This window comes from Cucurbita maxima, unplaced genomic scaffold, assembly GCF_002738345.1.
Source record: "Cucurbita maxima cultivar Rimu unplaced genomic scaffold, Cmax_1.0 Cma_Scf00006, whole genome shotgun sequence".
Lineage (NCBI taxonomy): Eukaryota > Viridiplantae > Streptophyta > Magnoliopsida > Cucurbitales > Cucurbitaceae > Cucurbita > Cucurbita maxima.
The window spans coordinates 2070195-2081439 of record NW_019272022.1 but is presented as its reverse complement, the minus strand read 5'-3'; the positions used below and the strand labels follow the sequence as shown (position 1 = coordinate 2081439).

The window sequence follows — 11245 nt, the reverse complement described above, 5'->3', positions numbered from 1 at the left end:
TTTTTTTTTTTTTTTTTTTTTTTTTTTTTTTTTTTTTTTTTTTTTTTTTTTTTTTTTTTTTTTTTTTTTTTTTTTTTTTTTTTTGTGAATAATTATAGATTAGTTGGGTTTGTTTGTGAACTTTTAATTATCTTTTATCTAAGATTATATCTCAATAATTATAAATTGTAGATAAATAAAACTTTTTTAAAAAATAATTTTTTTAAGAACCCGAACCCAACCCGAAATTTCCGAGTTGAGTTGGGTTGGGTTACCAATGTAAATAACATGAAAACTAGGTAAAAAAAAAAAATCCATCAACCCAACCCAACCCATGTACACGCCTATCTATTGGATCTTGGTGTATTTAAACCCCTAACTTAACCATTATATTTTTAGTTTAATTATAAATAAATTTAAAAACGCTATGAGTTTAATTACTTATTATCTCTTTCATATTTTTAACTAATTAAAATACATTGTTAAATGATATACAAATATAATTTTTAATTAAAATAATAATAATCATAAATAAACAACTAAATATAATATATTTTATTTATAGTAATGTTTTTCCTTTTATTTTAACAATTTATTTCATATTAAAAATATGATAACTATAGTTAACAAAATTACAAACTCCGAAAATATCAAAAGAGAAATTAAATAAAAATTAAAAAGATTATTAAATTAAATACGTATGTTTTCTTTCTAATAGAAGAAAAATTATTAATAGTATAAATAAGAAAAAGAAAAAAATAATAAAACAATTAATAGAAAAAAATAAGAAAAGTAATTAATAAAAATATATAAAAAAATATCCTAACAATATTCTCTAATTCAAAAAAGTATTACGGTTAATATATAAATAAAAATTATAAATCATTTTTAAACTTTTTAATGTTATTTTATAAAATTGTAGATATTTTTGAGAGAGAAAAAAAATATTTAAACGATCAAAAAAAAAACAAAAAATTTTAAAACCTTTTAAATAAAATATTATATATATTTTTTTTTTCATTTAGAAGTATTTTTTTTAGATTTTTTAATTGAATTTACAAATTTTAAATTAAAAAATGAGATCGACTAGAATTTAAAAGAATGAGATTAATGTTTTAAATTCTTAAATTGACTATGAGTTCCATAAGTTTAAATTAAGAAATTTATTCTGATTCATTGGAGTTATAGGAACGTTTGTGTAGTGATTTCTGTAAATTGAAGAGAAATTTGTTTTTGGGCGGAAGAAATTCGTAGTCAAATTCCAGGAAAAAGAAACAATTGCTGTGCGGCGACCCTGCGACAAGGAATTCTCAAACCCGAGCTTTTGTATCCATATATAATTCTCCCACAATTGTCGCCCAGCCGATCGAATTCGTAACAGAACCCTCGAATTTCCCCCTTTCCCTCTCACTCCCTCTCTCTAATTTACGAGAAAAGTGTGTGTCTCTCTCTCTCATACCCGTTTTCCGACTCCGATTGCCGTCGCCGGTGGTGTTTCCGGCCGCTGTGAGCTTCTGAGAGGCCGCCCTTAGGTAGGTCTTAATGGGTTTGTTCTAATGTTTCTCTTGTAATCAGTTTTGAGTGACCATTAGGTGAATTCTTTTATTGCCGGTTTGGAATTCTGATTTTCTTGGCGCTCAATGTAAGTTCATTTGCTGCATCAATTTAGGAATTCAATGGCGACCCTTTTCGTAGAATTTTGTTGAGCTTCGCTAGGGCTGTTTGTATGGAACAATATCATGGCAATGTGATACGGATTTGTAATTATTTAGAATTAAATTGTTTCTTTCTCCTTTACATTGAAATTGACAATTTGGAGATTATTTGATGATAGCACTAACTTGGATCTTTGAGTTCGTCGACTGTGTTATTTGATCCCATAATCAACTGGATCTTTTCCTGGGATTTTCGTTTTTTTTCCTTTCTTTGATAGTTTAATTGTGTTCAAGTTGAATTCAAGCTTCTTTACTGATTGGTTGATCTTATATTTATGCAGTTATTTATGTGATCATTGGTTTCTGAAGCGTTCTTTTGAAGAACTTGGTGATTATTCAGTTATTTGGTCGATAACTCGACTTTTTTCCGAAAATAATTGGATTGAGAGTTTATTATTTCAGTTCTTTTTGAAAGCTAATATACCTGTCCAGCAGAGATGAGTGTAGTAGGCTTTGATATTGGAAACGAGAATTGTGTTATTGCTGTGTCGAGGCAACGTGGTATTGATGTTCTGCTGAATGAGGAATCACAACGAGAAACCCCTGCAGTGATATGTTTTGGGGAAAAACAGCGGTTTTTGGGGTCTGCAGGTGCTGCATCTGCAACAATGAACCCAAGGTCCACAATATCTCAGGTAAAGAGATTGATTGGACTTAACTTCGGTGAGCCAGATGTTCAAAGGGATCTTAAAATGCTTCCTTTCATAACATCTGAAGCCCTCGACGGCAGCATTTTGGTTAACGTGAAATATTTAGGGGAGACTCATACATTTACTCCAGTTCAGATCATGGCAATGCTCTTTGCACATTTGAAAGATGTAGCTGAGAAAAATTTGGGAGCACCATTTTCAGATTGTGTGATTGGTATTCCATCATATTTTACGGATTTGCAGAGGCGTTTATATTGGAACGCTGCTGCTATTGCTGGTTTAAAGCCCTTGAGGCTCATGCATGACTGTACTGCAACAGCACTTAGCTATGGAATTTATAAAACGGATTTCACAAATGCAGCACCAATATATGTTGCATTTGTTGATGTTGGTCATTGTGATACCCAGGTCTCTATCGTATCGTTCGAGCCTGGACATATGAGGATCATGTCGCATACCTATGATAGAGATTTAGGAGGTAGAGACTTTGATGAGGTTTTATTCAGCCACTTTGTTGCAGAATTTAAGAAGAACTATGATATAGATGTAAATTCAAATGTCAAGGCTTCTACCAGATTACGAGCAGCTTGTGAGAAGCTGAAGAAAGTTTTGAGTGCAAATTTAGAGGCGCCTCTTAATATCGAATGTCTTATGGACGAGAAAGACGTTAAGGGATTTATCAAAAGAGAAGAATTTGAAAAGCTTGCTTCTGGGTTATTGGAGAAGATTAGTATTCCTTGTACCAAAGCCTTAGCTGATGCAGGATTAACTGTAGAAAAGATTCATTCTGTTGAGCTTGTTGGATCGGGGTCGAGGGTCCCTGCGATAACTAGGTTATTGACCTCTGTATTTAAAAAGGAACCGAGTCGCAAACTTAATGCTAGTGAATGTGTAGCTCGTGGTTGCGCTCTACAGTGTGCGATGCTTAGCCCCGTCTTCAGGGTCAGAGAGTATGAGGTGTGTACTTTGCCTGAGATTTATAGCTTGCACTGGCCAGCCTGGCATAATTATAAACGTGGTCTTTCGTGTTCTTCTATTACATGATTTAATCGATTTCTATTGCGTGTTTTGTTTATCTCCTTCTTCTCTATATTATCGTTTTGTGGGGTTATAGTCGCACAAATGCTAATGCTGTATCGACGATGAATGCAGGTTCAGGATTCATACCCTTTCTCCATTGGCTTCTCATCGGATGCGGGTCCAATTAGCTTGGGCTTAAATAATGTACTATTTCCCAAAGGGCAGCACATTCCGAGTACTAAAGTTCTGTCGTTGCAGCGTAATGGTTTATTCCATTTAGAAGCAGTCTATACTGATCTGAATGAACTACCCCCTGGCATATCTTCCAAAATTTGTTGTTTTACAGTATGTTCAGTTTTATGCTCCTTATTTTTATCTTATATTATTGAAGTAGTAGTTCTTGTGGAGTTGGAAAGCTTTTGAACGGTCCGAGTGTTCGTAAGCCTACTTTAAAGGGTGTCGTAACCTGTTTCTGCTCCGTTTTTAGTTTCTATTTTTTACGGTTTGGAATTGATTCTTAAATGTGAGTAATTTGAGATGCAGGTTGGTCCTGTCCAAGGTACAAACAACTTGAATGGAAGGGTTAAAGTTAGAGTCCAATTGAATATGAACGGCATTGTTATTGTTGAATATGCTGCAGTAAGTATTATATCTTTTTTCCATCAGATTTCCAACTATTTAAGTGTTTTTTTTCTCTGTATTTACATCAATTATGATTCTAGTTCGTAGAGGATAATGTAGATGAACAAAGGAGAGATGCTACTCATTCAAACACAGAAAAAATGGAGACCGAACACGCCGATTCTCCCCATTCCGAGGTAAAGCTAGATTGTATTGAAGGCAACCCCTTATCAGCACTCAAAAGCTTCATATGTATCAATGTTTGCAGTTAATTGTAACAGCCCAAGCCCAATCACACTGCTAGCTAATATTGTCCTTTTTTAGTTTTTTCTTTCGGGCTTTCTCTCAAGGTTTTTAAAATGCGTTTGCTAGGAAGAGGAAAGAATGCTTCGTTATCCTCCCCAACCGATGTGAGATATCACAATCTATCCGGTATCAAAACCAGACATGTGCCAGCGAGGACACTGGACCCCGAAAGGAGGGGGTGGATTGTGAGATCCCACACGGGTTGGGAAGGAGAACGAAACACCCTTCATAAGAGTGTGGAAACCTCTTCCTAGCAGACACGTTTTAAAAACCTTGAGGGGAAGCCTGAAAGAGAGCCCAAAGAAGACAATATCTACTAACGGTGGACTTGGCTACAGTCTTCAAATGTATTAATTTATTGTGTTCTTCCAGTCTGATGTTACAAGAAAAGGTAAAAGCACAAGGAGGATTGAGATACCAGTTAGTGAACACATATATGGTGGAATGACTAAGGCTGAGCTCTCAGAAGCCCGAGAAAGAGAACTCCAACTGGCCCAACAGGATAAAAATATGGAACGAGCCAAAGATAAGAAAAACGCTTTGGAGTCGTACGTCTATGAGATGAGAAATAAGGTAAATATCCTATTTCAATGGATTTGTGAACTAAACATGGAACTCAATCTTATAATGCTATTGTTACATTCTTTCGACTCCGTTGGGGTTTTAAGAATTTCAGTTGCTGCCACGCCTCGTTTTTTATCAAACTATTGATTGTCATTGTGTGATCATGAAAGCATCATTAGTTTCAATGAAAGTTCATATTGTTGTGTGATTTTGGATCCGTCTGACTTTCCCTTTAAGTAGAGCTCTATGTTGAACCGTACGTTTGATCTTACAGAAATCTAATGTTGCAACTCGAGTTTTATTGGTATTACAGTATATAAATAACGATCACACGTGGTTTTTGAATAGCTTGTCAACACATATCGGAGTTTCGCTAGTGATGAAGAGCGAGAAGGCATCTCCTCAACCCTCCAGCAAACAGAGGATTGGCTATATGAGGATGGAGATGATGAGACTGAGAGTGCTTATTCTTCTAAGTTAGATGACCTTAAGAAGGTTATTTCTATTTCTGTTGTATCATACAAAGTTATTTAACTTTTTCGCCTTTTCAAGTTCTTTTCTCCTTGCTTACTCTACTCTACCATTGTTAGTTGGTGGATCCTATAGTGAACCGATACGAAGATGAAGAAGCTAGAGCACAAGCTAAAACGCATCTGTTAAAGCGTATTTCCGACTATAGGAACACTGGGGATTCACTTTCACCTCAAGTTCGAGCATTGGTAACGATTAAGGACCTCTACTGTTACTTCTCGTCGTTCGTTTTGTTTGAATTCTCTCATGAACTCTTCACTTTTCTCCAGATCCTTGGGGAGTGCGATAGAGTGGAGCAGTGGCTAACAGAGAAGAGTCAACAACAAGAATTGTTACCCAAAAACATTGACCCTTTACTATGGTCGAGTGAAATCAAAACTCGGGAGCATGATTTCGACAAGTATGACATTTCTCTCTCTTCTCCATTTGATTTATTGAAATCTTAAAAGTTCCAGGAGGATTAAACTAGTCTTGTTTTCGTAGTACTACACTTTCTTCTTTGGTTCAAACATCTGGTGAGAGTAGGAATTAGATCTATTAGACCCAACTGAAGATTAAAGGACTTATCTTACACAAAATTGAAAGTTCAAGGAAATATACATTGCAAGTGAACTAATTTGAATGGTCATTTGGGCGATAAACTTCTGGTCATGCCGAACCAAACCGAACTGTTGTGTATTAGATTAGAACCAAAAAGGTGATATACCCTTCTAACTCGTGTCATCGACCATTTGCTTAAACTGCCATTTCAGGACATGCCAGATGATCCTGGGAGCTATGCCTTCTCAGACACATTCAGGAGATTCCAAGGAACCAAATCATCACACTTCTGATAATCATTCATAAATTACAACATTGTTTTCTCTTAAGATGAATCAAAGATTATGATCATTGTGCTCCTCACAAAAGTGGATCATATTTCTTGCCTCTGTTTGTAAGTCAGAATGAAGCTGATGAGATCAAAGAGTAGAGCAACTGCAGGTGATGACAGATCCAAGTGGTGCCTTTGATTTTTATGTTTTTATGTTTTTTTGTCATTAAATTCACTTAGAAACCTTCATGAGTGTTGTTGTTGTATCATTCTAATGGGAGCTGTCTCTCAATTTTGGTACCATTTTGAAGGCAGCAGCCCTTTTTAGATTGTTAGCTTTCTATTCTTTGTCTGCTTTGAGATTTGATTTTGTCATAACTTATTATATGCACATTCTATGGTGATCATGAACCACAGAGGAAAACAGGATTTCAGCTTCTTTTGTGTACGGTCGTTTGTTCGCAAGGTTGAAAGGACTCGTGTCGAACTCGAGATTAAAAAGATAAGTTGTGTAGTAGAGAGCATTGAAACATGAACGTCTCATTTTTTTAGTTCAACAGAGAAAGTTCAAAGAGAATAATATCTGCTAGCGGTGGTTTTGAAATATTACATTGGGTGGTGTGTAGCGAGGACGTTGATCCTTAAGGAGGTGAGATCCCATATTGGTTGGAGAGGAGAACGATAAGGGTATGGCTGAGCCCCAAGGCGTGGATTGTGAGGTGAGGTCCCATATCGGTTGAGGAGGAGAACAGAGTATTCCTTACCGGGTGCAGAAGTCTGGTTGGAGAGGGGAACAATAAGGGTATGGCTGAGCCCAAGGCGTAGATTGTGAGGTGAGGGTCCCATATCGGTTGAAAAGAAGAACATAACAGAGTGAGTATTCCTTACAGGGTGATGACGAGGTGACGCCTACCTTTGAGTGAAAAACCCTAAAATGACAATATTGGTTAGTTGGGCTATTACAAATGCACCTAAAGACGAATTTATTGTTATCGTCACTTGTATAAATAGATAAATATATCATAAGAACAATTATTAATTAACATTTTGACTTTTGGTTGAATATTTAAATTTGACATTAAAATAGATTTAGATAAACTTAACTGGACTTTATAATCTTCATTAATTAATAATAAATACATCAAAACTTTCACCTTATTATTACAATAATCATTTCACTAATTATTGTATTAAAAAAAGACAAAATTTAAGTGGAAATCTATGCTCCATATAATATAATTATATTCTAAAAACTATATTATATAATTAATATACAAAATGTACATTCAATTTCCCTAAGCTTTCTCCAACCTTCTCTCCAATGGCGCCCACCCCATTTCCGGCCGACAAACAAGAACCAGAAACTAATCGTAATCGCTGCCACCACCGGCCGGCGACGATCAGTCAACTTCCCGTATGCTCTGCAACACCGGGCGCCACGAACGGTGGTGAGACTCGCCGGCACTGATCAATTGAGCCAAAACCTGCTGTACGGACATCTCCTCAACATCCACCTTTCCCAACAGCTCCTCCAACTGCCTCTTCGTGATCTTAATTTTCACCTCCGTGGACGCCGCCGTGGATCCCTGCCTTTTCTCGCCGTCCTCCACATCCGCCGCGAGAAAGTCCCACTCCTCGCCTGCCCAACGCGCCGCCGCGCCGTCCCGCCTCAGACAGTTGCCCATTTGTGATTTTTGAGAGCGAAATTGAATTTGAGAATTTTGGGTAATAATTGTGTGGGGATTAGGTGGATGGGTTATATATAAAAGGGGTAGTGGAGGATTGGGTGCCACGTAGGATGAAGAAAGTGGGACACGTGGCAGTGGTTTACCTGGAAAGGGACTGTCCGGTTTTAAAGTTGAAGAAATCAAAGCAATTGTGAGTGGTTAAAGAGTCAAGGCGGTGAGTGACTGCAGCTATGCCCTTGACACGTGGCGTCCTCCCACTCACTTCTTTAATCATACCTATTGCATTTTAATGTGCGCCACGTCCACGCCTCGGCTTCCATTAGCCGATCCTTTTTTTATTATTTTTTTTTAGAGAATGCACAAATTTTTTTAGTATTTTTATTAATTTATTCTTCAAATAAACAATAAATCAATGGGAGCTGAAGCCAGCTGAAGCAAGCAAGCCAAATAAGCCGAGCCAGCCAAACAAAAGCAAATTCCATTTTTATCCAAAATAAATAAATAATAAAAAAAGGCGAAAGGCAAAAAAGTAATAATATTAAAAGCAATGTGAAAAGGGGTAAATATGGAATCTCCCGTGTGAACACATTTCAGTAAGCAGAATCTTTACATAATTTTGGATTTTTCTTATTTTATTTTATTTTATTTTATTTTTTAAATATCCGTTAGGTGTGAACGTGTGGTTGAAAAGGAATCGGGTTTCTGTTAATCTCACGTGACTTCCGCACGTGCTTGCCTCCAAATTACATAATTATTTTATTCATAAATTTTAAGTGAAATTAATAAAAATATTTATAAAATTTTCAATAATATCTTAAGTTTAATAAAAAAAAAATATAATTTACACTTTTAAAAGTGTTAATATTCTTAAAATTTTCAAATAAATTCAAAAAAATTTATAATTAATATTATATTTAAAATATATCCTTAAAAATATGAATATTTTTAAATGTGGTACAAACGATTTCATCTGTATACACGAACCATAAATTTGAATTCATGTATGAGATTTCGCATCAACATTTTCGAATCTTTGGGTTAATAGAGTTGACTTTTTAAGAAGAGTAGAAAGAAGGCAAGCCAATTTGAAGGGCCATTTTCAACTTAGTCAAATAGGTTGAAATACTTGAAAAATAGTTAAATTCATAGTTTTAATTTGAATGTTTGATTATTGTAAGCGTTTGATAGATATATTCCCTTTTATCTTTCATTTTTTCTGATTTTATGTGACATCCAAGTAAAAAAGAGTATATGAATGAACTGAGATCACATCTGAACGAGAACGATTATGATAATAAGATAGCTAAGAAAGACTTAAAAGTCACTACCTATATCAACAAGATACACTTTTGTAATAGTTTTGTGTTTAGAATCACGAGTCTCGACAATAGTATGATATTGTCTACCTTGAACATAAGCTCTCATGACTTTGTTTTGGGCTTCTCCAAAAAAGAGCCTCATCTCGTATTACTCACTTATAAATCCATAATCTTCTACTAAATTAACTAACGCGGGTTTCACTCTCTTATGTTAGGTGACCTTCTGAAAATTTTACTATTACGATGACACTGAATAAAAAATTAATATTATTGTTAGATGAACACGACTCTCCATAATAATATGATACTGTCCACTTTGAGCATAAGCTCTCATGACTTTGCTTTGGACTTCCCAAAAAGCCTCATACCAATGGAGTTAGTATTCCTCACTTATAAACCCATAATCATTCTCTAAATTAGCCGATGTGGGACTTTCATCATCCAACAAAAGACTTGGTATTTCTATCAATATCTCCCCAATACAATAAAAATTGGAAAAAGACATTTAACCACATATTTAATGGTGCATGTGAGTTTACACAAAAGCCAAAAAAAAAAAAAAAAAAAAAAACTAGCTAACCTACTATAACTACATACATTTAAGAAAGATCGAGTAGGGGTAAAATAGTCTTTTTAACACACAGGTTTGTTTTGGGTAAAAATTTTAAAAATTATGAGGGATGCTTTTTTTTTTTTTTTTTAATATTCAAATTTTTAAATGTTTGTTATTTTTATTTATTTATTATAAGAAGGATTTTTGCTTTGAAAATGTTAAAAAAAAGATTTACTAAATAAGTAGATCAAATTCTAATTACCCATTTTTATTTATTTATTGTTATTATTATTATTATTTTTGGTTAAATAACACTTTAAAAATTAAATTATGAATCTTAACTTCCAAAGCGAGGATGCTGAGCTGTCCAACTCAAGAAAGAGCCACCCAAGTTGAGATTGAACCGAGCTAAGGTTGAGCTACTCAAGGCAAAGCTAACCATCTCCCGAAAAGATAAGTTATAGGGATATATTTTTTAGTAGAGAATCAAAAAAATTCTAGCGGAATTTTCAACTCAATAAAATGATGATTCTTATTACTTGATGGTTTTTTTTTTCCTCCGACTGTCTTAGCTTTTCTTAAATTCAATTCTAACTCGAGCATCGAAGTTCGGGTGACTTAACTCCACACAAATGCACCAATTTTTTTATGTTACAAGCGTTCTTCATTTCTTCGTCCTACAGTTTTTCGATTTCGATTGATTTTAAATAATAATGTTAATATGAGTAAAAAAAAAAAATTAATTAAACAAAAAAATATTAACTTATAAAGTGTAATTATTGTTGGCTTATTGGCCCTTGATCTCACATTAATTAATTTCAATGAATTAATTATTGATGTTTTGATGATAACAAACCTACTTTTAATTATTAACTATTTTCAGTTTTTTGAACTGTCCACAGTATAAGGTCGGGAATAACGATTACAACAACTTTTCAATTACTCAAATCAGAGCTAAAACGAAGAAATTAGAGTCGAGACAACATACCCGACGTGATGATGTGGCAACAAAATCAAAATGATGGACAAATCAAAATATATCAAAGTATGACATTTATAATATTGGAAGAGTAACACATGGTGGAGTTTTTCTTATTATTACATTTCTAAATAAAATTATTTTTACAAATATAAATTTGAATATAACCGTTACTCACATCGAATTTTATTATTACTATATTATATTATTATATTATTATATTTTAAAATTTTGGTAGTTACTCACATCATTTTTATTATTATTATATTATTATATTTATAATAAATTTTGAATTACATTTTACCGTTACTCACATAACTTTTTATTATTATTATATTATATTACTATTATATTAAAATTTTGAAATAAATGAATTTAGAAAATTTTCTTACTTAATTACTTTTAATCTCCACCTTCCATTATTCCTAACACAATCCAATGGTCAATATTCAATCCTACATTTTGCCACTTTTCTCCTCTATATAAACTCATCTTCCCCACATTTTTAA

The 11245-nt window shown here is 33.9% G+C and overlaps 1 protein-coding gene across 1 annotated transcript; it reads left to right on the top strand.

Moving 5' to 3' along the window:
• Positions 1–1135: 1135 nt before the first annotated feature.
• Positions 1136–6636, top strand: LOC111480531 (heat shock 70 kDa protein 16-like). Its single transcript, XM_023125629.1, has 10 exons — positions 1136–1511; positions 1976–3301; positions 3497–3709; positions 3908–4003; positions 4087–4182; positions 4664–4864; positions 5204–5350; positions 5446–5574; positions 5656–5786; positions 6139–6636. The coding sequence occupies exons 2-10, from the start codon at positions 2132–2134 to the stop codon at positions 6230–6232; spliced, it is 2277 nt and encodes a 758-aa protein (XP_022981397.1). The 5' UTR covers positions 1136–1511; positions 1976–2131; the 3' UTR covers positions 6233–6636.
• Positions 6637–11245: the final 4609 nt, after the last annotated feature.

Coding starts and splice junctions, on each gene's coding strand:
- LOC111480531 (XM_023125629.1), top strand. CDS start 2,132: ATGAGTGTAGTAGGCTTTGATATTGGAAACGAGAATTGTGTTATTGCT. Junction 3,710..3,907: donor CCAAAATTTGTTGTTTTACA/GTATGTTCAGTT, acceptor TTTGAGATGCAG/GTTGGTCCTGTCCAAGGTAC. Junction 4,004..4,086: donor TTATTGTTGAATATGCTGCA/GTAAGTATTATA, acceptor TTATGATTCTAG/TTCGTAGAGGATAATGTAGA.